Below are 26,118 nucleotides of genomic sequence, written 5' to 3'. Positions count from 1 at the left end.
TTTCCTGTTGATTTATTGTGATGTTTTAACTAGTTCCATTCCCAAACTTAATAGCCAACTATTTTTAGCTAGTTTTGCTATCAAATCAGTGGATTAAACTTCTAGTTTTTGTTTCCACTGCTACCAGCAGCCTTGCTACTAAATGGTTTTTTTGCTTGTTAACCATGGGTGATTTTTTAAGACAGCCAATAAAACCTTCCACAAACCCTGTAAGACTCCTGCACTCAGTGTCCAGGCAGTGTTTCAGGGCACTTGCACTTCTCTCCAGAAAAGAAAACAAGAAGTGACCCTGGCACCTTTGACCTGGTTCACTCTCCTGGATCAGTGGGCAGTGTTTGCAATAGTATGGGAAACTCACAGCAGCATTCCAGCTGTAGCACTCAGGAATGTTGCTCTATCTAGCAGTATGGGAAGATAAGTGGGAACTGAAAAGTACGTGATAAAAATCATACCTCAGTTACTGTTGTTGATTTATAATCAAGGGAAAAGAACTAGATTGTTAAAGACAATTGAATTCTTTTGTTTGCTTGATTTCTAACTTTGGTCAGTGTGGCAGAAGAGATGGTTTACTGTAGCTAATAAGACTTACTCCCAGTGGATCTCCAGTACTGGTAGTTACCAGATTGGTAGCTCCTAAAAAGTAAATGTGCAGAGGTTGTGTGGTGTCCCTTTTCCTGCAGTGACAAGTGAAAGTTTGTTTTATCAAACCTTTTCCAGCCACCTTGATGCAGTTTAAAGCTGGTCTCTGCTGGCAGGATTCAGCAGCTTTGGCCCTGCTGAAGTTAAATTCAAACAGGTCTGGCAAGTCTGGCTATTAATCCTTGTAGCAAAAAGCTCAGCATGTCAGGCACCTGCAGAGTAATTGTTTCGTTTAATTTTGGTTCAGTTTAATATCATGTAATGTAGAGGGACTCAATTCCAGCATCTCACGAAGTCTCTGAGTGCTCTGCTGTGGTTTTTTTTGTTCTTTTTATCTGCCATCACTCATAAGCTCTCACTGGCTTTTTGTCAAGTTTTGCATCTAGACTGGCAAGTGGAGCCAAGAGCACTTATTCAGGCTGTTTTACTAGAAAAAATGTTCACATTTGCACCTAAGGTGAGACACATTTAACAAGCAGCTGTGGTAAAATAGTGATCTGTATTTAGTGCTTAAACAGCCTGATTTGCAGTAGTAATCTGACACTCAATAGAATACAAGACTGCCATAGAATATAAAGGCTGCCAGATTTGAATAGAATAGAATGGAAAGGCTGCCATATTTGCTGAGGTTCACAAGAATTTAGCACACAAAGTTCAGGAGTAATTGTCTTTTAGCATTGTGTTGTTTCCTAGAAATAGGAGTGAAAAATTCCCCTCTTTCCCCACTTAAAAAAAAAAAAAGGCAGGGAATTGAAAATACTGTTTGAATTTAGTTAAGTGATAGTTTTCAATTTTTGCTGCTAAGGAAAAGATTAGGAGAGGAAAAAAAGTGCCAGAAAACCATAACACAGCTCTGAAGTGCACAAGAACAACTGCTGAAAAGCTTTCATTAAATAAGGAGTTGTGTATTAGGTTGAGTACCGCATGAGCTGAGCCTCTCTGATTAAATATCTGTATGTTGCCATTCTTGTATTAAAGTGATCCTTTGTCTCCTAGAACATCTAATTTTGGTAAGATTTCACCAGTGCTAAAATCATAGTCAGTCACAGACTGATTTACATGCAAATGGTTCTCTCATACATAAAGCTGCCTAAATTAATTTTTTTTTCACTGATACAGAACTATAGGTTCATCTACATCAATATTGGTCGCCAGGGCAAAACATAAGCTGACCTCTTTAATGCTGGAGTTTTAAAACAAATGTTTCATTAAAGCTTATATCCCTGAATATGGTTCTGGAATGCTGGGATCTATAGGAAATGCCCCTGCCTGGGGACAAATGTACATCCAGATTTTATATGATACTGGGTGTTGCCCATGATGTCTTAATATTTGTGCTGCACATCTCTCAGATCTGATAAATTCTCTGAGAACAAACTTCACCCTATGGAGTGGCTGTCAAACAGTGGTATGGTGAGATTTCAAATCAATACCCATATAAAGGCACTGTTCTTGTACTACAAAAACCATTCAGCCCTGTGCTGCTGTATGGGTTCAACCTCTGGCACAGCACAGAGCATACTGGGCATCTTGTGTTGCTTGGTTCTTCCCTGTGCAGTTGATGCCATTGGCCTAAGTCACTAATGAAAATTGAAATTTTGTTTTGTTTTGTGTTCCCAGTGTTTTGTTTTAAGGAAAATTGTGTGTGCTTTTAGACCACGTGGGATAATTTGGTGTCAATTTTGCAATAAGCATCAGTGGTTGCTGGCCTTGTTGGTGGTAAAACTGTGAAGTGAAAATAAATCAAAATCGGTTAAAATGACACAGTAACAATCTCAGAACTGGTTTGCAAGAGTTTTGATGTTGTTTACAAGATAGTCTGGGTAGGTTTGCTCAGCTTTCTGAGAAGGAGTTGTTGGTCTAAAAGCTGTCTGTCAGAGCAGTGCTGGAAGCTTCACAGCAGCCTCAGCCAGTCTCACTGCTGCCTGCATAATTTCATCAATAAAATGAGCAGCTCTCACTCAGAATACTTGAAGAGAGAATCTGTAGAAGAAGAGAGCAGCTTTTATACAGTCATTTTCCTGACCATAAATATCCTTTAAGAGATGCCATTTTACATTTGAAATAAACTTTGCAGCGCTACTTATTGCGCAATGATTAAATCCAGATGTGCACTAGAGGAGCATTCTAGTGAACCATATAAAGCTGTTCCTAGCTCAGAAAGCTTTTTCCATAACCAGCAGGTAATTAATCAGTTTAAGAGAATGAAATGAAGGGTGAAGATAAACATTTTGTAGAACAAGAATTGAAAGAATACATCCAGCTAATTTGTTCTCTCCACTAGAATTAAAAGGCATCATCTCCATCTTTTTCAAATGTGATTTAATTTGACCTATAACATCATAATGCAATTATTTAAATATTTGAGTGTCTTGTTTGAACTATTTTTTCAGCAATCCTGAGGTAACTTAATTTTTTTTCTATAGTGACACTGCAGCAAAAGTGATGGTGGAGCTATTGGGAAGTTACACAGAAGACAATGCTTCCCAGGCTAGAGTTGATGCTCACAGGTAATACTGACTTCCCAGTTTCCTTAAAAGTAACTTTTCCTCAATTGCCAAATTATTTTGATCCCCTTACTACTGAGAGGATTGAATGGCCTGGCATGCCAAGGGCCCTGCCTGGCCTCTTCTGTAGCTTTGCTGACTCAGTCAAGAGTTTGTCTCTGCAGTCTGCTGTAGGTCTGGCTCTTTGTAGGCACAGCCAGGTTTATTCCAGTGTGCAAGTGCACAGAGAGCTCCTGGTCACTGCTGAGAGAGATCAGCCTTGGGTAAGGACTTTACATCAGCTGTGCACTCAAAATCTGGACTGGAATACTTCATTTCAGATTATTTTACTTTTTGCCTGTTTTATTATCTGACTGTGAGCATTCTTTTCAAAAAGCACTTTCTCTTGAAAAAACATTGTTGCTGTCTTCTCTATGAGCAAGTCCAAAGGATGTGAACTGCACAGAAATAAGCTTACCTGTTGAACAAGCTGGGACTAAATTGATTCATAAGAGTGCATTTTCCCCACTGGCCAAAATGAGTAAATGCCTGTGCTCTGATGTACTAACCATCATGGTTTTTCTTAGGAATTAGTTCTTTAGGTTCTGCCAGATGTGCACTACCATTAGTTCTCAAGGGAGTTGTTTATATTTAACCATGGAGGAAAATCAGGATGACTCCTTTGGAAAATGAGTGTCTGTGCCTAAGTGGGAACTTCACTGGCTCCCCTACAGCAGCCTGTTCCCTCTGAGAACTCATGTGCCTAGGGCTGTGTCTGTGCAGAGCTTGGGTTCTCCTGCTGTGGCAGAGCCAGCCCAGGCTTCTGATGTGCTGCTGAGAAAAGCTTTCTTCTGGAGTTCCTGCTTCTAGGCTGCAGCTGCAGCTGAGAAATCCTGGGCCTTGCACTGTTTGGTGTTGGGGTTTTTTCTGTGTTGTGTCACGTATTCAAGTATAATTAAATCTTCCAAAACAGCTTAATTCTGTGAAATTTTAGGAGCACAGTAAAAATACCTTTGTTCCTCCTAGGAACAAAGGCTATGCTGGAAATAAATGCATAGATGAAAACTGTAGGGTGATCTGTGGATTGACCACCTGGCACATTTCATTTGGAATACTGGACAAACTACTTCAACGCTTCCTGTTCCTTGGTTTTTCCATCTGTAAAATGAAGTTTAAAACTGGAATGTCACATATGTTACTTCTAATAATAATTGAAAACCCTTGTTTCCTAGAAAGCAAGGAACAACAAATTGAGTTGCTCTTAGTCATAAAGATGTGAATTGCTTTGAAAGTAAGCATTTTCCTTTTCTCATCAGATGTATCGTACGAGCATTGAAGGATCCAAATACCTTTCTCTTTGATCATCTTCTTGCCTTAAAACCAGTCAAATTTTTGGAAGGAGAACTTATTCATGATGTAAGTAACTTTGTTTTTAGTGAGATGGTTTGATAACACTAGACTGCTTTGTTTTAATGTGTCTTTTGAAATCCATTAGAACAGTTATCTGTGTCAGTAATCCTGAGCTGCAATGTGCTATTTCTTTTACAGTCTTGAAAATTAAAATTGCATGTGAAACATTTCAGAAGCTCAGTTACAAGTCCTGCCCTCACTTAAGTTCTGTAGCAAATCTTAAGTCTGGGGAAAGGAAGTAAGCCCAGCACAGACTGCCCACATCTATTGCCAGAAGACAGAATTTCAGCTCTTAACAGCTTATTTTTCTGTTCAATACCCATAGTTTCTGTCTGTATCTGTCCAGCCTGCAAAGAGGGAAACCAAGATAATATTTAAACTGTTCTCATGTTTGTTTTCCATCTTCTAGCTTTTGACAATTTTTGTAAGTGCTAAACTAGCTTCCTATGTCAAGTTTTATCAGAACAACAAAGACTTCATTGACTCCCTGGGTAAGTTTTCAGATCATTACATTTCTGACTATTTACATGGTTTAAGGTATGGAAGCCACAGAGTAATTCAGTTTGAATCCATGTATTGAAGCCAGGAAATTTCAAAACAGATCAGAGTTTGTAGATGATAACCTCTTGTAGACTGAGAGTGGGACATCTAACCATGCTTTGTTCTTTGAAAACAAGCTGGTTTATGGGTTTGGAAGAGAACTATGGTTTTACCCACAGTTTTTTTCTCTTAGAACTTCCCTCCTGAAAGGTTTAACACATTCATACGCCAGGCTAGGCCAGAGATCACAACTACATTGAGGAAACCACCAGCTTGTACAAATCTATTTTTTTTTCAATGATGATTAACTTTGTAACAGCAAATACCTCTGAGCAGTGAGATAAAGCATGCAAATTGTGTGTGTGTGTGTGTGTGTGTGTGTCTGCCTGTGCTGATGCATTAGACCCAGCAAGCCACAGTCTGTCCCAGTTAATTTGTTTCATCACATGAAGCAATGTGATGGAATGTTAATGTCAGCACCCTCTTTATTTACACACTGTGGAAAAAAGGAGTAGTAATTAACACTTTGACACTCCCCCGTTGATGTGTAATTGACTGTTTCAAAGGAGCACTGGTTCATAAGCTATTGCATGCATTAAAATTACGTTTTTTATATTCCAGCTTTTTAGGACAGGGGTCAGTGACAATGCAGAAATTGCTCAATGATGCAGATTTTTTTATTACTGCATTAAGGTTTTGACATATTGGTAATGAATAAATGTTTCCATAAAAATACGATATTTTTTTTATAACTTTGATTTTCAAATGACACTTAAACACTGCCTTGGATGCATGTGAGGAAAGCCATAGTTTTGCTAAAACAGAGTTTAGTGCAGCTTTTTAACACATGCATTATTTTGTTTAATGGAGTGTGATGCAGTTCTTAGAATAATTGCTCTCAGAGCTTTAAAATGGTGGTACTTTGGGTATTAAAATGATGGAAATACCAATGGGATTTTTTGGTGGATATAGCAGCAAGTTTTTGGTAGCTTGTAAATGTGTGTATAGGATAAGTGTATCTTTAGTCACGTGTATTTGAACATTACTTATGCAGACATCTTATGCTTTTCTTTCTCGGGGGAAAGTGGGTTTGGGGTTTATCTTTTAGGTACTTGTTCACAGAAGTATTTGCTGAAATTGCTGTTCCACCAACATTTGAATACATTTATGGAAGATCAATTACACATCTATGTAGCATTCATTGTATTATGTTCAGTTGTTGTGGTTTCTTTTGCCTTGCCTCCCAGTGTCTGTGCTTCCCTCCATGAATTAATTCAGTGTGAACTTTCAATATATCTGAGATCCACATAATTTTAGTAAAATCTTTAGATACCTGTGCAACTGTTTGGAAAGACAGTCTTACCTTCCAGCTATGGTGATTTCTCTGTGGTGTGCCCAGAACCCCTCTGTGTCTCTCTTTGAGCAATGGACAAGCAGAGATTTGGAGGCAGCACAGATGGAAATGTTGGGAACTGAGTGGCTCAGCCATGGCTTTGATAAACAAGGGCAGTTTGGTCCAGACAACAATGCAGTTTTAAGATAAGGCATTCAAAAATTTTCTGTTCCCAAAAGCAATGAGATTTTAAACCATGCTTTAGACATTTTTTTAAAAGTAACTTGCCAAAATAGCTTAATTTTAAAGAGGTTTAGAATAGGATTCCAGTGGCAGTAGAGCATGGGCTGTAGTTGTAACCTTTCCTGGACCAGGACCAGTTAGAAGTGGCCCAGGAAAGCTGTGCAGAGCAGGCTCCCACAGGCAGCATCAGTTTGTTACAATTTGTTGTTTTATTAATGCTGACAACTTAGGCCAGCAGTAGCATTATCTGTGTCAACTGTATCGCCCTAACATGGCCACAGTTAATCTGGCATTATCAGCAGTCTTCTTCGCAAAGTTAATCAGCATCTCATTTGCATTTGTTAATTAGGGTTAATGTGTGCTAATTGATTCTTCGATGCTTGTAGAGTTCCATTAAACCCAGTTAGGTATAGTTGCTGGTGCTCCTCATTCGTATGAATTATGGTGATCTCGTTTTTGTTGAATCGGTGCCAAATAGGGAACCTGCATCATAATTACAGCTAATTAACACAACATGATGTCCTGCACTAATGTGCTTCCCTGCTAGTGTATGGGTGTTATAAATTCCAAACTTACATATTTACTGAAGCTATGGGAATGTTTATAATGTCATTCTAGAACAAAAAGATTGACACTCCAAATTTTGAAGACACTTCACTGGATCCTTAGTTGGTACCTCACGGACCTTGGGATTAAGAAATGCCTTGTTTCATTTCAGTGACTTAACTTGGTTGACCTAGATGTTTTTCCAGGAAAATGGTCTCTGATTTAGACATGCAAGGCCTTGGCTCAGTTCCTTGTGTTGGCATTTATGCAGCCATGTAAAAGCTGTAGCCTGACCTCAAGTATCCGTTCAGCTGGTTTTAAACAGCACTTTTCTGAGCCACGCTGGATGCTTACATGAGCCTCATGATGCCTTTTTTGCTGTGGGCAAACAAAGTCAGTAGCAAAATGGTTTCTTCTGGCACCACAGTGTTCTGTTCTGGAAGCATCACTGTGAGAGGTTTATTTTCCAGAAACCACAGGAGAATGAGTGGTGAGGCTCTAAGAAGATTTTTGGCACAACCAGCCACGGATTTTCCATTTTGTTGCATTGCTATTCTTCCAGGTGATGCAACTGAAAATTTCACTTGCACTCTTACCACTTCAGATTCTGTTTAGATTATGTTTTTTCTGCTCAAAAACCAAAACTTTTGTAGAGAATACATTTCTGCTAAAAACAACTGAGTCTTGATGAATTCACAATGAAACTTGCTATTTTAGCAAAATACAAGGCAGATGCAGGATTTGGCATTTTACCTCAAAAAACTGTTGACAATGAAAAGTAGAATGTATTTCAATGTGAAAAAAATTTTAAATTCTTGGAAGCATATATATAAAAAATAACACGAAAATCAAATTATTTGTATAAATTACAATTAAATCATTAATTAAACTATCAACACTTTTCCTCAGGCTTGTTGCATGAACACAATATGGCCAAGATGAGGCTCCTTACTTTCATGGGAATGGCTGTAGAGAATAAAGAAATCTCATTTGACACAATGCAGCAGGAACTCCAGATCGGGTCTGATGATGTAGAAGCATTTGTCATCGATGGTAAGAACTGTGGTTCTGCACACAGTGCTCATCAACAAGACCTTTTTAATCTTCTCAGCTAATGTTAAATTTTAAGAACAATATTAATTTTGATTCCTGTGCGTTTTACAAGTTAAAGCTGCACAACTTCATGTTTAAAGACAGGCCCAACTGTTGTGTTTTAACCAGTGTTTTTCTTCTCAGTGACAGGAACTGTATCTCATGTAATTCTTCAGAGGACTGATAAATTGTTTGCAGGTTTAATTTGTCATCTGGTTTTGTTTGCTGTCATTAAAACAGGATGTGTTTGTAGGGGAGAGAAGTTCATAAAATCTGTTCAGGATATTGCTTTAATAGATTGGCACCAAACAATGGGATTCGTGCCTGACCTTCCTATTGTTACATCATTTTGCTTTTCTGCCTACTAGATCATTAAAACCAACAGCAAAACAGATTAGGTGAACTGCTGAGTTCTTATGTTTGTATTGATCTCATTTTGAACCATTTTTGTGCAGTTTAATACCTTTGCACTATCGTGAAAATGTTGCTCAAAACAGCATTGTTTTTTGCAGCTGTAAAGACAAAGATGGTGTACTGCAAAATAGATCAGACACAGAGGAAAGTCATTGTCAGGTAAGACAATTCTTCATGGCATTTTCCAGAACTTCATGTGTTCTAATTATTTCACTTACATTTGTAGAATATTCTAACTAGAAGCAAGGTATTGTTCCTAGCAGTTGCTGGTAGTTAAATAGTTGCTATTTATCATAATTTTATTAAAGCTCACACTGAATGTGATTAGCTTATTTAATGAAAGAGTCCTACTTTCCAGGACATTTCATTTAATGACCTACTAGTGACAGGAATACTAATGACTGTTGTTGCTTTAAATATTTGGGAAGGCTACAGAATTCTCTTAACTGGTGAAGTGAAGCCCTTTCTAGAGAGAATATTGGAATTTTCCTATTTGCTCATGAGAGTAAAGTAATTGTACTATAGAAGAATGATTAGGTGAGTGTGACATCTCTAGTAACCTTCTCCCAATTTTGTTTTACTTCTCCAGTCACAGCACACATCGGACTTTTGGAAAGCAGCAGTGGCAGCAGTTGTATGACACTCTAAACACCTGGAAACAAAATTTGAATCAAGTGAAAAACAGTCTCCTCAGTCTCTCAGATGCCTAAGAATATTTTTTTTTGACCTAGTAATATTGCTATAGATGAACTTTATTCAAAACTTTGATAATTTGTGAATGTTTCCAAAAACATGTATGCAATTGGCCTAAAGAAGCTAAATATTCTAAACTGCCAAGCCAGGAAAGGAAAAAAAAAAGGCAATAAAACTAACATGGGAAAATGTCATCTGTTGATTTTCTTACATAATCAGCAACAAGAAACTGGCAATATTGGTTATGTTTCTTTTGTTCATTTTACAGTATGGGAACCTTTCTATACAAGAGGTGTGGGAAGGAAGGGAGGGAGGTCAGAAAAATGATAGTGCAAGTATTTTTAAAGTAAGAGAAAATTTCCCTTAGACACAAGGGAGAAGAAATGTGACCCAGTAGAAGTGAAGCTTCATGAAACCAGATCCTGCTGCCTTATCTCTGTGGTCATACCTGATCCTTCAGGGTTGGAAGAGACCTCACTGATACAGCAACTACAACAGATAGATTTAAATAATTTAGCACTAAAGGTGAGCAGAAGATTTTTCTGTTCTTCTGCCACTTAGAACTGCTGGAAGTAGTTGTAAATGTTTGCAGAGCCCATTGCATCCTGAAACAGTTGGAGGTGATTTTGCCTGAAAACTGAGTGAGCAATCTGTCAGAGAAAATGAATTGAACTATTTCAGCCAAAACTTCTGAGGAGCAGGAGAAGGGTACAGTTAAGTAGTTATTTAATTTTACTAAACATGCATAAAACATTTACTTATGAACTTTGTAACTTTGAGCAAAGCCAATAATAACTTGAATTTGATTGCAGAACCAGAACTAACATTAGGAGTAGCAATTGTTTACATTTTAGAATATAAGAACTGCTAACGTTATATAAACATGAAACTACACATATATACCATATTCTGTAGGAATGCCTCTAGAAATCTGGGTTAGGGAAGTGATCTCTCTATGCCTAAAAGCATGCTTATCTCCTGGTGCCCATCTTCACTGGCCTTCTTCATATTTTCTCTTTCTTGCTGAATGAAGTCTCTCCAAATTCAGTAATTTCTCAATTCCTCCTATTTGGTTTTGTAGAATGGAGTTCCTAAGAGAGCAGCTGTCCTCATCTTTGAGTGCTTTGTCACTTCTTGCTGGAGTGACAAAAGCAGCAAATCCTTCTTTAACCTGACAGAATACAAATGTTAGCAGTTGATAACCCAGTGAAATTCACATACAAAGGTTCAGGCTGTTGGATTCTGCTGAACATTAAGCAAGAGAGGAAATGTTAACAGGAATATAAATCAATTGGAGAGAACACATTTAATTTGAAGTATTTGCCTTGTATTTGACTTGAAAATTTGATAATGACAATTACACTTTTATAAACCAAACCTTAACATAAGTACCAAGTCGTACAAGAGTGTGATTTAAGTAAGACAAGCTTGTATTAGAATGCAGATTAGCAAAATAAATAGCTTAATTAAAGAGTTTAATGTTGCAATTGACATTTCTATTGCTAGGCAAGCATTTGATTAACAAAACCCAAAATCATGAGGTTTATAGTGTTAACTCCCTCTCCACTTCACTGTATAGATTAGAAAGCAAAAATCAGTAATGCACAGTCTACTGTAATAGGTTGGCTTTTTTATGTTAAAGATCTTTTTGTTCTTTTGATAGTTTTAATTACTCTTTGATATATTACTGTTAGCTACTTCTTATCTATCCCAATCAATGACAGATGGCAACACAGTAGGGAAACAGGTTTTTTGCCTGATGAGCAAAGCCCTTGCATTTGAATGATGAGTTCTCACTGGCTTTGTGCTGCAGGGGAGCTGCAAGGTGACCTCTCAGACTCTGCTCCTGTGCAAGGATTACAAGATGAGACTTTCCCCCTCTGCTCAATCATTAGGCAATTGTGCCCCAGCCAGTTCTATGTCTTTATCAGGCCTACCTTTATTTTAGCACATTCATTTTGTGCTGAAGCTTACCTTCCTTAGTGTATAAGCATTTCTTATAGTTTGAAATATGAACAATAAAATCCATGCAAATTGTTCATGATTGCATTTGTAACAATGCAGCTGAAGGTACTGATACTTCGGGTCAGTAATGACTGGCATCTCCCTTGTGGTGAGGAAATAACTTCTCCATTTGAGCAGTGAAAGTTTCAATCTGTTAATTCTCTCATGCTTTTCCCCAAGGCCTCAGCAACAAACAGCTCATACTTCACTGCAAGCCACTAGTCAAAATCTCTATGGAATAGCATGTGGGGCTGAACCTGTTCTGTGCTGAAAACTGCATGTTTAAACTGACCTGGGAGTCCTTATTCATCCTTCCTGTGGTACTTAAGCATGGACAGACTAATGTTTAAAACAGTTCTTAATATTTTTACTAGAATTATAAGTACACCTGTAGAATTTTGCAATTTTTATCCCTTTTTAGAGTACTGTATTGTGAGTGAATGAGATTACCCAAATTGTAGAAGGCTTAAGTCTCCTCCAGTTGCAACCATACATGTTAGTCAAAGCAAAGGAAGCAGCTCCCAACAGCTTGTTTCTCTTGGTCATTAAAATGACAAGAAGTTGAGAACAGAAGGCATTAGAACGACACCGACACAGAAAGGAAGGAGTGCATTATTGCAGGTTGAGATTTCACAGATTAAGGATTTGGAAAATCTAAGGTGAAACCAGCAAGGCACTGTTCTGTCCATCTCTGCTTTTTCTTAGCTAGCACAGCAGGAGCTTTACTTTGGAAGTGACAAAGCAGACATAACCAAAACCAGATAATGAAACACAGCTTTGCTTCAGCTGTAGTTACATGGTGGAGTTCACTCAGCTCCTGGTTCCACCTCTGAGAAAAAGCAAGAGACACACAGTAAATACCAGCACTGTGTTTGGTGAAAAATCCACCTCAGTGTCATCCACAAGTACAGTCAGGCTAGGAAAGTGGTGTAATTTCAAACACCAGTCTTGTGAATGTCAGGGATTGTGGATGGCATCAAAACCTGATTATCTGCTGGTCAGCCAACTCTGTCACTTGAGACCACTGTACACCTCATCCAGAGACAGCCCTAACTACCTGAGAAATAAAAATACCTCTAGAACATCTTCTAAAAAGGAAAGGTCAGCTGCAGCTATAAATTGCTGTATCACTTTTGAACCATACATTCAACATTGGGTCAAATTCTAATAGAGCTGTTCAAGCTCCAGAGTCTAACACAGATCTGAAAATGCAGTGATGAGGCACTGGGAAACACCAGGTTTTTACATGTTTGTGTAATGTTACCCTACAAAATAACATTAAATAGGGCATCACATAGCTACAGTGTGGGATAAATGGATAGGCTCTAATTCACAGATGTGCTGAATTTTTATTCTTCCATGGATTCTTTTAAATTACATGGTCTTATCAAGTAATAGAGAAAACAATGTTTTTATACTTCTACATACTACTATTTTCCTTTTTTTTTTTCTTTAACTTCTACTTTTACTGTAAGTGATGATTTTTATTAGGGTACACAATAGACTAGCCTCTTCCTCCCCTCCCAAACAGACTGGTTAGCATCTGTTTGATTCATATGCTGTGACTTTTTCCTGCTGCTTTCTATCAACCTTAATTGTGAAAAATGGTGTCTTGTTGCCCTTTTGATATTATTTCGGAGATTGACTCAGCCTTAAAGTATCCAGATGGGTACAGATGTACAAATATCTGTGGAATTAGCTCACTGAGGTCTGGTCTGCAATATTTTTAATTGACTTACATGTTCTGTGGGAAAAGAAGAATCATAAAAAGCCTTTGCTGTAGCATTCCATTCTTCACTAGGCTCTCCCTGGTGGATACCAGAGGCATTCAGAGTGTTGGCAGCTCTGTTCAAACTGCTAGAACCTGATTGACAAAAAGGAAATGGTAACAACTGCAATTTAGTCTCCAGGCACTAATTGTGAATGACTAAACTGGTTTACCTCTGATCTTAAAAAATCAAATATTTTTGTTTTAAATCCCTGGATTTTTGTTCTAGGCTTTTGCCCTTCATTTTTTTTCTTTCACATGTTTCATCTATTTTTTTCTCTAAAGATGAGGTATATTTCTACTTTGATAAAAAATGTTTTCTCTCATTTTCACATATTAAGTTAATGACAGAAAAGTGATTTATAGTAAGTGTATGTATTCTAAATATTCTAACTGAATATATTTTTTCAAACACTATTACTTTAAACATACTTGTCTGATAATAATAATAATAATAAAATGCATAATTAATGCCATTATAACATGATATTTCAGGGTGACTTGTAGTAAAAGAAGACATGAATACAAAGCTTTTCAGACAATCAAAACCCATTTTTAATAAGGAGTCTTTGTGTTAATGGCTCTATCTGATGTTTCAGGTGGTCAGGCAATAGCCATCTACTAAAGGTAGGAAAGGCAGGTGAGTACATTCATTACAGTCAAGTACAAGCCTCCAGGGGCTTCATGCAGCACCAGCAGATTCTGTTGCAACCAATATTAAATTCCTTGCAAGGTGAAAACACGAGGATTCTTTCACAGTTCCTCACAATGCAAACAGGAGCTGTTTTGTCACTGCTCAGATGCCTGTGGATCACTGCGTTGACAGTAAAACCTTGTTTTGCTGTGAAAATCCATGTTACCTCATGGTTATGTAACAATTATTTCAGAATACTGACATTTTCTCCTGGGAGGAAGAGGAAAATGGTTATGTGTTTATTTTCTTTTTTAATCATCTGCCAGGAAGATCTTTGCCATTCCCAGTTCATTCCTTCATTTACTGATGTGGAGTGTCTGCTCTCTGGGAGCCAGCATATAAACAGTAAACTGCACTGTGGTTAGGCAGTAAAAGGAATTCCCTCAGACAGATTTACTAAACTCTTTCACCAATTCTCTTCACCTCTAGCTCTCCCATATGCCTCAATGGGTTGTGCTCCAGTCAGTATATAGTATATACAGAGTATACAGTACAGTATATAGTGTATAAATAAAAAGATTTAAAATGTAGGTCCTGTGCCCACATGGATTCCACTGCAGGTCTGCCATTTGGGAAGAGATCTGCAAACAAAACAGCACAGACCCCAAGCACAACAACATCACTGGGAGCTGCAGTGACTTGTGGGAGCCCTCACAGGGAGGTTCTGCAGCACTCCCAGAGGGCAGCAGCCTCAAGGAGGATACTGTCTCAATTTGGCAGCATGAGGCACATCTGGGACACAGACCAAGACCCTCACCATGAAGGTTTGCTGGAATTCAACTGAGGCAACTCAAATGAGGGACTGGAGTTAGCTCCCTACCAATTCCTTTGGATGAATCTCTCAGAGTCACTTGGAGTGCCAGCACTTTGCATACAGAAAAGTTTCTGACAAGAAGAGGAGGAGGAACTCACAGGGAAGAAATTTAGATAGCTCTGTCTTTTCTTACAGAAAAGATACATGCAGAACATCATGTAACTAGGCATTCGTTTTATTGAAACAGACACCAAAATTCACATTATTCAAAGAAATAATGTGCCATCTGACATCAGGACTCTGGTACCTTGCTACCACTACTGCTGTTTTAGGCACAAAGACATTTCTGAAACTGAACTTCAAAAAATGTGCATCAGAACATAAATATCCACGAGCAGGAGACCAAGGACAGAAACAAAATTACCTATAGAGCTAAATTCATAACAGAGCAACGTAAAGAAACCAGACTACTGAGTTTCTGTCTGCCACTGGCTGCAAAAGTAAGGATGAGAGTCCACTCTGCTCTTGGTATGTTCAAGGGCCAAAGGTGAAAACTGCACCAACAAAAACTCTATAGACACAAACACCCTGTCCTGTGGATCCTGCTCTTTGGAAAACACCCAGGGCTCCAGTTTTGGGGTAATCTACCAGCTCATTTTATTGCAAAACAAATCTAAATACAGTTTTTCCACATGTCAGTAATGATTTAGAAACCCATGGAATAAAGTTCATATTTACTAATTTGTATGTGCAAAATATTGCTCAACAAATAATAACCAAGTGTCAGCAGTAGGAGATGAAAATGCTCCTCGAGCACCTCAAGCTCCATGTTTTCCAGAGCCTGACAGAATATAAAGTCCTTTCACACACTCAGCACATTCAGATGGTTTTAATGGTCCATCTAAATTAGAGATGTACAATAAAATAAAAAGTAAATTTCTGTAAGATCCGTTCAAAGAAGCATCTACTGGTTCAAAATCAACCCTAATTTTGATGCAAAATGAGAACACTGAATAATTTGCAAAAGCTGCTCAGCACTTTTCAGATCCATGCAGAGCCCTGATAGATTATGCTCTACATTAGGGTTAGAAATGCCTATCAAAATTCAGTTTGTCATTGCACTGCTGTTATTTTACAAAGGGAAATATGAGAAAAAAATATTTAATCAACTAATTGATTGATAAGCTAACAAAAGCTGCTTAGTTGCATTTATAACATAAACAGAGCAATCTCAACTTTTCATGATATAACTAAATTGTCAGGCTTACATTTTTCTACACTAAGCTTAGATATAGACATTTCACCTTCTAATAATTTTTCTAAGCACTACATGGTTCAGAACATTAATGTTTATATTTTCTTACCTTGCCCTGTATCTCCGCTGTCCCCATTTCCACTGAGATCTTGACTCTGTGTGTTTGAAACAACATTTGTGTTTTCCACTAAGCAAGGTGGTTTCTCTTTCAAAAGGGAAGGCTCCTTGGAAGCTGAAGTCCATGTAGCTTGACCTCTCATTTGATTTATTCTTGAACAAGAGCTGAGAGCTAAAAAATTCAAGTATAGTGGAGTTTTCTCAGCTTTTTTATCTGAAGTTGGAAGATCAAAGGATGACCTTACACTTATGTTTACTGAATTTCCAGATGTTCTCATGGGTAAAGAGCATGGTTCTTTCAGGTGACCCTCAGCAAGCTTCATTCCTGGAACTGTTCCACTCAGTGAGTCTTTTTTCTCTTTTAACAATGTGTTATTTGTTGAAGCATTAATCTCCAGGGAATGTCCAGTTTTGATGGCGTGTACCTGAGTACCATTGTTAACATTTTTATGTGGAATTAGTTTATCTGGACATGCCCTATCTGCTGGGGGGTTTTTGTGAGCAATTTCGAGGCCATCAGCCTTTCCTGGAGATTTGGCTTCAGCAATGGAAGTCCATGTGTTTGTAGCATTCCCTGTTTGCTTAGCAGTGCTTTGTTCAGGTTGATTGCTGTGCATGTCATCTGCATTTACTCCTCTCTCAGTTTTTGGGGGGCATAAATTAAAAGTACCTAAGAGAGACTTACTATCTCTGCATTCTTTTGCAGCAGCATCATCAGCACTTGTGTTATCACAACAAACAGTTGGTGGATGTTGAGCATCAGTTGCCAGAACACCAGTGCTGTTCATGTTTCTGGCATTGTCATCATTTCTGCCTTCAGCATCTACGTGTGTCTGTTCCAGAGGAAGTTTATCTCTATGTAAACCACTCAGATTGAAATTTTTTTCTGTTTTATGTAAGCCACTGCCAACAGAATTGTCACTATTCAGCAAGCTGCATTTTTGGTATTCTGTTTGAGAATTCTCTTTAGTATAAGGTAGGATGCCAAAACTTAACTCCTTAGCTTGGTGGTTGTCTGTACTTCTGTCATGCAGGGCACTCTTCTCAGTGCAAAGAACAGCTTCAGACTCAGGTTTGGGAGCTTCAGGTGTAAGGACACTTTTGTTGTGCTGTCTGGTGCCTGAGTTTGCATCTGCCTTGGCACAAGTTGATTCACCTGCAGCATTGCATAGTTCATCCTTGCTGGTGTCAGTCTCCTGACTTCTGTTTTTCCTGTCAGCACCTACAGTCTCAGCACTGCCCAAAATGCCCTTCCTTGTTTGTGTGTGGTGTGCTGCCAAGGGCTCAGAGCTGTCCTGTGGCTTTTGATCTGAATCTGCATTGTTTTCATCTGGTAAGGCTCTGTGTGCTGTTCCTTCTGCCTCTCTGCATCCAGGGACGTGCATTTCCCAGGTGTGTCCTTGGGTAATTAAATCAGTATCTGTGCAGAGGGTGTTCCTGTGAGAAGCCTCCCTTTGCTTTCCTTCACAAGGGCTAGCAACATTAATTTCATCCTTAAAACTGTTCTCAAGAACTTGTGACCCTGCAGAGTGAGGGTATTCTCTAGTTAGTGACTGATAACCCAGATATATTATGAAATGCTTTATTTTTACAGTTTAGAATTTCCAAAGAGGTGGACTCAGGATTGGTATCAATAGTGACATATTACACACACAAGCCTGTCAAAAAGTTACTGAAGGTAAGTATTGCACTGTGGCTACTTGCAAAATATTTATGAATTGAGAGAGCAGAGAATATATTAAGATTCTGTAGATTTTAGATATGACCACTTAATTCAGGATTTAAGCCCTCTCTTGTCATATACTATATCTGAAAACATTTATCCTTTCTTAACAAAACTACTTATCTCTATTATCCATGGAAGGTTATTACTTTGTTCTATCTTTAATTCCTCAATGCTTGAAGATGGGTCCCTTGTGTTTTTTACTTCAGATTCTTCTTCATTTCCACAATTACCATATTTTCTTATTACAGACTGCATAATCTCATGTTCTTTCTGAAAAGCCTGTATTTCACTGTCTTTTGAGTGTTCTTGACCACTCTAGCATAGGAAGGAACAAAATATCATAGGTACTTTAGTAATTGACTATAGTCACTGATTAGGTAAAAAGTTCAGGACTGAGATTTAAAATTAATTTTACAATTCTGATGGAAAACAAAAACCTGAAGCATAAAAAGTAAGTGTAAACAGAGGAAAAGAAAAAAGCAGACTAATACCCTAGAAGAGTAGGAAAGAATTCAGGTCCTGCTATATTACAGTGCACAAAGTTATCCATTTGACAGAATTCCTCAGAGGAAGGAATTTGTGCTGTACATGTGGTGGTTGGATTGCTCCCTCTCTCTGCTGGCCCACTCAGTGACCTGCTCAGTGATTCCATGTGCAAAAATCCTGCATGATTGCTGTTTACACCCAAACACATAAACAACACACACACAAAAACAGCACATGCACATATAAACAACATTTTTTTCTAGCAAAATGCCCAGGACTTTTAACTTCATTTCACAAGGCTTCTGAATTTACAATCCCTGACATTTAGTTCCTCATTCCCTCCCAAATAGCTTTTTAAATTCAATTTGAGTCAAATTCAACAAGAACAGAAACCTGAAAGATTTGTCTACTTAAAAGTCTAAATCAGTGGTCTACTACTGCATTGTGTATTTGTGTTCAGTTTTGAAAGTTGCAGTCAATGAAGTTCTGTGCAAACTAGGGCCTGAATAGTGAAGAAAATAAAATCCCACCAAAATAAAAGCAAAAGGAGATGCATCCTTTATCATCATCAACTGTCTGGCAGCTGAAGACAGGAGCACATGCTGGCTCTTGCCCTAAAGATAGGATATAAAAGAGGCAGATGTGGGAGGGAGCTTAGGCCATAAAAGATGTGGGAAAGAGCTGAAGACACTTGGGTGACTGGAGGTGTTGCAGAAGGAAGGCTGGGATGTGGGAGGGAGTTACAAGAGCTGTGCTTGGGCACTGGGTGTGTGGGGAGGACAGAGAATATTGCAGAGTGGAAGGAGGCAGGGAGACAGCACTGCTAAAAAATGGGGCTGTTGCAGTGCTGGCAGAGTAGGGATGTAGAACACAAATCTGCTGGAAACAGCTTCCTGCAGGTCACAGGAACATCCTGAGGCTCCCAGCTTTCCTGGTCTGGGGGAGGGAGGAGTCATGGTAAATAGAGGAGGGTCCTAAAAATCATTTTCCTCCACCCTCAATTTGAAGTTTCAGTTGAAATTTCCTTCTCTTTTCCTCATGTTTTATCATTATGTTCCCTGTAACACTTGGAAATTGTATGTATTGCACATTTTCTTTTCTTTTCTAGGGCTTCTTTCCTCCATATAGCCTGGGCATCACACTTTCAACCTTTTTGAATACAAATAGTAGAAATTTCCTTTTTCTTTCCTGAAATCTGTAATTCTCTTACAATCTTTTGTTTCCAGGAGCTCTTTCTTCAGACAGAAACACCAAGCACCACTCTATAGCTGTGTACATTAGTCTTTTCTACAGAAGTAAGACAGCCACTGCAGTGGAACTTACCACATTTGTTGGTGTGGGCTGAGCTGGGGACTGCATCTGAAACAAACAGGATGAAGTGTTCATAGAAAGGCAGAAAGGTTTCATGTTTCCTTTCCAGCTTTTCAGATGGGTTGAAGAAACCTACTTTTCAAATAAATTCAAATAGCTGTTCAGCCCTTCAAAAATAGGTCCAAGATGGACAAACTAAAATACCTAAATAACAAAACTTTTAAACTTGGATTTTAATTTTTTGCCTGTGATTTAGTAAAATCCAACTAAGAAACACATATATCCTTAAATACCCTTTTCCCTCAAAAGACTATTTCATAGTATGAAATTCAAACCCTTCTGAAAGCCAAATCTCCCTGTACATACACCCACAAAAGAATTACAAGCAAGCCATTGGTGGGTGTAAGCCTATTCTCTAATGGTACACAGCTGAATTACAAATTATATCAAAGTAAATGTGAAGCATGGCAAGGTTAAACTAAACTGCAATCCAAGTCTGTAATGAGGTCTGACATTGTACCTTTCTTTTAAAAATGTCTTTTGTTTAATTACTATTCCAGAGGTGATCAGTGTGAAGAAGGTTAAGTACATTTTGAATTTCATACCCCACAAATAACCACAGGGATTTCAGATTGCACTAGGTGTAAAAATAAGTATAAGCATATTTCCTTAGAACACTTGGAACCACAGTCAAGATCTAAATCCAAGTCAACACCTTCCCCTTTTATGTGTCACTAGAGGCTGACTCATTAGTGATACAAGGTGAAATTCCACAAATCAGGATAACCAATATGATCTGCTGCAGCTTCAGTTTCTTGGCACTGTTCCACTCAGTCCAACCTGCCCAGCTTTGGAAATCTAATGATTGTACAACACAAAGTGGTGTGGCAATTTGCCATAAGACAGTGTAAGATGTATATTTGGAAGACATCTGACTTCTTTTGCATTTATGAGCATATGCTTTAAGCTTTTCTGCTTTCAAACCCATGGGGCTATCTTAGTAAGCACCAGTACTGTTTATCATGAATGCCTAATCACTTTGATTCTGCATCCTAAACAAAATCAATATTCCATTTCCATTCAAGGAAACAGTGATTTTTAAGATACACAACTTGCATAATTCCTTGTAGAGTTCAGCTTTGGCAAAGGAGTGATCATTTCAAATCTCATCTCCCTTGCATTATTAAGCCCATACCACAGCCATGTGTATGTTTACTATAAACATACTTGTGTATGTGCATTGAGAAGAAATTGATTTTACATTCTTCCAAATCCTAAAATATTTTTACTGCTTGTCATTTTACTGACAATTATGGACTAGTTCTAAAATAGTTATCTGTCTTTACAATCCTAGTGTCCTCCTATTTTCTGAACGCTCCAAACAAGATTGTATGAAAAATGAAGATAGATCATTTGAAGATAGATCATTACTTGTTTGTGAAAGTTAATGGAAAATACTCAACAGAGCAACAGAACACACTCAATGCACAGAGAAGGTTTCTTATTGCTTCCGACTCTGCCCAATTTTTTCAATCCCACAGAATACTGGAATATAAATTTGCAATCCAGTTTGATCCTGGGATAACACAGAGCTGCAGGGGATATAACAGAGGGATCTGTGGTATCTCTGTGTATAGCTGCAAGGATCATGGGATATAACAGAGCTGCTATGTGTTCTTCCTTTAGTTCCAAAAGCCCATCTTTGTGTGCTTAACCACTTGCTGACTTCCCATGTGTGCCCTGCACCTAGAGCTGAACATGCACTGGGCTCACCCAACAACCCAAGCTCAATTCTAGTTCAGCCTGCACTGCATAAAAGTCTTTTACCTCCTGCATTCACCAGCTGATGAGCTTACTGTGCCTTTGATGGCTCCTAAACATGCTGTGTGACATAAAGGTTGGTGTTTCCTAAACTAAAACTGAAGCACTTAGATAACCTGATAGATAAAAACAACCTTCTGATCTGTCCTGTGTTTCAGATTTTAGAGAAGCTGAAATCAGTTCTTCTGAGTAGAGTTGGACCTACTTCCACATCTCCAGGGAACTTAACATACATAAGAAGCCAATTGGATCTGCCCCCGTATTTGAGAAATACCCATGGAAAATATGTCTGTGAAATAGGGTTTAGTAAAGATAGGTGGCTTAACTGCTGTCTGTTAGGTAAAAAGTGATTAATGAAGTAGTATCTCAGGTTTCTGTGATATAAGCACCTCTCTTGATGAAAGGAGAACATTCTCTGGGTACAGTAAGTTTCAGTGATACTTAGAGCCATTGTCACATAAATTTTTAGGCTGAGCCATGTCAAAGGAGAATCAGTGGACATGACAGACGAGATTAGAAAAACTGTCATATCTTCAGTTCTCTGGCATTTCTACTAGACACACTGCAGCTAGTAAAGACACTTACCTGCAGATTTTCCACTTGCTCAGAATGCTGATTTCCTGGAGGAGGATGATAATCTTCAAGATGTCTATGAAGTCCTTTTAGGGAATTCAGCTCATTTTTAATAGTGTGTATTTCTCTTCTCATGTTTTCCTCCTGTAATAATTGCAGTACCACAGAGCACACAAACACTTTACTGCATATTCAAATGGGTAAACCAGCATTTTTCAAAGGCATGAACAGCTTAGCAAATGAAACTTCATCCTTAAAAGAAAGTATGCTAAGGAATTTTTTTGTACAAAGTAATTGAGATCTTTCATTCAACCAAAATTTTAACCACATTTCCATTACAGATTATAGCTTTTATTAACTGGTTTGGGATTTTTTTTCACCATTTACTACTTGTCACAATACGCCAAAAAAGTGAGATTTGTATTTGTAGCTTTCTTCCTTTCTGGCTCAAAGATAAATGAAATATTCAACATTCATTCTCTACCTACACTGTCAAGAAACCACAACAGCAAATAATTTGCTTAGCCCTTTACTTCTGTAAATAGCCTCAAGTATCCAATCCTCCTTCAGAAAGTATGTAACAATTAAATTTTTGTATTTAGAACTAACTGGATGGTCCAAACTACAACTTGTAAAAAGAATTGAAGGGTAATTTCACAGAAATACTTTTACTTAATTTACAAAGATTTCTAGATTTTCTGGACCAGTGTTAACTTTATCCTTGATTATTTACTTTAGGAGACAAAATTTCTAGTTAGCCATAGCAGAAATATGAAAAGGAGTAACAATTATCTTCTACAGAACAGATGTAAACATTCCTGAGAAATAAGCAGGGCAAATTCCCACATCTATAGAGGAAATTATGGTATAAAATTCTCCAAGGAATCAGGGAAATCAAATCTTCTCAGGGAACTGAGCATCAGAACAGTTCAGCTATTTTGTGGTCTCATGGTTGCAGTCATCCCCACAGCGGCTGCACTCAAAGGAGTGAGCCTTAGACAACAGGATTACAAGGACAGCTTTGCATTATTTCCCTCCAGCTTCCCTGGAAATCTATCTACCAAAAGCAAAACCTTTCTGGCAGCAAGTGCCAAGCACATAGAAATAAAAAAGACAGACTATTAAACAAATGCTGCTAAGAGTCTGGTTTCCACACATTAAGCAGAGCTTGTCTTATTGAAGTGATATTAATCTTTCCTACATCCAAACATGCATTTATTATTTGAGACAATTTTTACAGCTACAATGTTTTGCTAATTGTTTTGGATTAAATAATTGCCAAAGTATTCTTTAAAAGTAATGAGGTAATAGAAAGTATGTCAAATATAGAAGACAAACTATTGTTTAGGTGTCCACAGAGGGGAATTCCCTAGGGGGACATAGCAGACACACCTTTTCTTATCCCCTTTCACCCTCAGTCCACACTGCAGAATTCCTTTCAAATCAGAGCTGCAGGAAGAGCACTGACCTTTTAGAGCACAGAAGTCAACCTAAATCTACCTTGAAAAAATATTCATTTCTAGAAGTATCTGTATTACTGGAGAAGAAATCAGTTGTTTTTATTGCATTATTTCTGCAGTATTTTCTTGGCTTTTAGGGATTACCTGAAATGCTTGCCAACTATTCCAAAAAACTTTTAATACTAAAGCATTTAATTTAATAAACCTACATCATTTTTCCAAGTTCTTAGTGCCTTCTCGTGCTCATTCTGAAGATTAAGGAACTTTTCTTCATTTTCCTTTGCCTTCTCCCTTTGCAGCTCATTATCTCTTTCAAGGGCCTGCAATAAAATTAATTATCCAAAAAATAATCAATACCACATTAATGAATTTTGATGTGTTTTATGTTGCTTGGACCTTTGCTTCTAACATGCTGCAAGTGCCATACAGATCAGTGATAATGTGCTATCTCAACAATAATTTTCATAAATTAACAGAAAGGTGCTTATAGTTTAGCTAACAGGAAACAGGGGGAGGTTATGAAAAAAGAAATGGCTATAAAAGGGTATAAAAACACTTGCCATTATTCAGTTTCACTGCATAAGTTTTAATGTGCTGAAAAAGTAATATAAAGTCCAGAGATGAGAGATATGGAATGTAGCATAATCCAGAGTCACTGTACTTAAAGAAAAAACTACTGCATACTGACAGGAAAAAAATATTTTTATAATCAGTTTTTCTGTCCTAAATTGTTTATTAACCTCTCTTATAAACTATACAATCTTTACATTCTAAAACATATCTACTGCAATATGAAGTATGTATCTGATTATGTTTTAATTTATTTTTATTAGGTCACTGAAATAGGAGTGCATTGAAATAACAGTAATATTAAGTTTTATACCACCATAACTGTGCTTGCAACAGTTTTGGGTTAACTCTTTCAGCTTTCCTTGCTAAATTAAAGGAGTCTTGTGTAAATCAGCAGCAACTTCACACACATATCAGGTACTCTTGGAATTTTTATCCTATCATATTTTTATAGCAAACAATATGGAAGATAAGAGTTCCTGCATTCCATTACCTGCTAAATAGATGACACAAATATATTTGATAATGTAAGCATAACTTTAATGCATGAGCTGTATGACCAGCTACATATTTATGATTCTGCTGAGCTTCTTTAAAAGTCCACTTGAAAAATGTTATGGAGGCAATACTCCAAACCAATTCCTTTTTACTAAATCTTTTAACCAAAAATGAGTCCACTTTTTGATTCACTTAGCACCAATTTTAAAATGTCTATGTTAATTTAGCTATACTACTAATAAAATTGTATTTTACAGGTACTAACACTAGGAAAATTCAAACTACCCTGCACTTTTGAACACATGGGAAAATTGTGCATGAGAATATAATGGATCTTCTTTGACAGATTATGTATTTCCAAAAATGGGACAATTCAGCAATACAATGTCTGAATAATTCCACTCTGATGTAGCATCTTTCATCCAGTTGTATAAACCAGGAATCCAAGACCTCCTCTCTCTGATGAACCTGCTCTTAACTCCAAGGATGCTTTTACTTGCACCTGAAATGCAGCCTCCTTGGTGATGGATGATTACAGTTATTCACAGCATAGCTCTTAGGGCAAAATCTCAGAAGTAGCAGATGTATGGAACTGATCACATGTTAAAGCCAGTTGTACACACAGGGGAATACCTGAATTCCTTGCATTCTCAAGTATTCTGTCATCTCTTTAAGAATATTTTTTATAAGTTATATATTCAGCTCCTTATTAAAAAAAAAAAAGCAAAAATGCAAAATAAGAAGCTAACATTTTATCATTCCTTGGAATATCATGGTAATGATTGCAAAAATGCAAAATAAGAAGCTAATATTGTCTCATTTCTTGGAATATCATGGTAATTGTATCAAACTGAAAAAAAAGTTTATTTACATCAATTTATCAGGTTTTTATCCATATATATAAGCATAACCAAGGCATGCCTTGTAACACCCATTTCATCCAAAGTATTCATGCCTGAAGTTACCTTTGAGGACTGCACTGAAGCTTTGAGGACCAGCTGTGGTTTGTGCTGTAGTTAGAACAATTGAAAACAGTAATACCTCCTCAATGTCTAATACAAACAGACCCAAATCAGAGCAGGCTCTCATCAGAATTAGCATAATTGCAACCAGAAATCAATTTTTGGCCTGCACAGGCTGCAAAAGAGAGACTTGTCCTCCATCCATACCTTAGCAAGAAGAAAACAAGCCATACTTGTAGACATTTATGTGCAGTCTTCAAAGAGAAGATTCACAGATACCATTAACTGTTTTAGCTGGAGCTTTAAGGCATACTATAAACTTTATCTGAGAGGGGAAACAATGGCTCAGAAATGCTATCAGAAAAAAAGCACTTTAAAATACACTTGCTATTCAACAGTCCTGACACAAAGGACTAAAGTCATCACCAGTAGGGTTATATATATTAATTATCTCCAGCCTCTGTTTTAATCTACAAAGCAATTCCAATTATCTTAAAAATTAAAAAGCACATTACCTTCTTTCTTTAACGAAAAACAGGATCACATGAATAGCAAGTAATCCAGCTTCACTGGACCCAACATACAAATAACAGCAGCTACAGAAAAATCATGCTACTCTAGGCAATTCTACAGCCAAAGGGTTGTTCAGTTAATCTTTGTAAAAATGTTGCTTTGATTCCTAGGGAGGTTTTAGCCACTTTCTGATGGAGAACATAGCTCACC

The 26,118-nt window shown here is 37.6% G+C and overlaps 2 protein-coding genes across 2 annotated transcripts in view; one reads left to right on the top strand and one right to left on the bottom strand.

Annotated features, from left to right (window-relative positions):
* Positions 1-9,590, top strand: part of EIF3M (eukaryotic translation initiation factor 3 subunit M) — a 13,219-nt gene extending 3,629 nt beyond the window's left edge. Inside the window, exons 5-10 of the mRNA XM_014308287.2 lie at positions 3,066-3,149; positions 4,442-4,541; positions 4,945-5,026; positions 8,107-8,250; positions 8,802-8,862; positions 9,293-9,590. Of these exons, the coding sequence (XP_014163762.1) occupies positions 3,066-3,149; positions 4,442-4,541; positions 4,945-5,026; positions 8,107-8,250; positions 8,802-8,862; positions 9,293-9,413 (592 nt within the window). The 3' untranslated portion in view covers positions 9,414-9,590. The remainder of the gene's footprint in view (positions 1-3,065; positions 3,150-4,441; positions 4,542-4,944; positions 5,027-8,106; positions 8,251-8,801; positions 8,863-9,292) is intronic.
* Positions 9,591-10,032: 442 nt separating this feature from the next.
* CCDC73 (coiled-coil domain containing 73) overlaps positions 10,033-26,118 on the bottom strand; it is a 36,762-nt gene continuing 20,676 nt past the window's right edge. The window contains exons 9-15 of the mRNA XM_031059570.1: positions 23,575-23,685; positions 21,918-22,049; positions 19,524-19,559; positions 17,861-18,029; positions 15,981-17,510; positions 13,140-13,264; positions 10,033-10,567 (exon numbers count right to left, since the gene is read on the bottom strand). Coding sequence (XP_030915430.1) covers positions 10,388-10,567; positions 13,140-13,264; positions 15,981-17,510; positions 17,861-18,029; positions 19,524-19,559; positions 21,918-22,049; positions 23,575-23,685 — 2,283 coding nt within the window. The 3' untranslated portion in view covers positions 10,033-10,387. The remainder of the gene's footprint in view (positions 10,568-13,139; positions 13,265-15,980; positions 17,511-17,860; positions 18,030-19,523; positions 19,560-21,917; positions 22,050-23,574; positions 23,686-26,118) is intronic.

This window comes from Geospiza fortis, unplaced genomic scaffold (genome assembly GCF_000277835.1).
Source record: "Geospiza fortis unplaced genomic scaffold, GeoFor_1.0 scaffold120, whole genome shotgun sequence".
Classification (NCBI taxonomy): domain Eukaryota; kingdom Metazoa; phylum Chordata; class Aves; order Passeriformes; family Thraupidae; genus Geospiza; species Geospiza fortis.
This window is presented reverse-complemented; position numbering and strand designations above follow the sequence as displayed.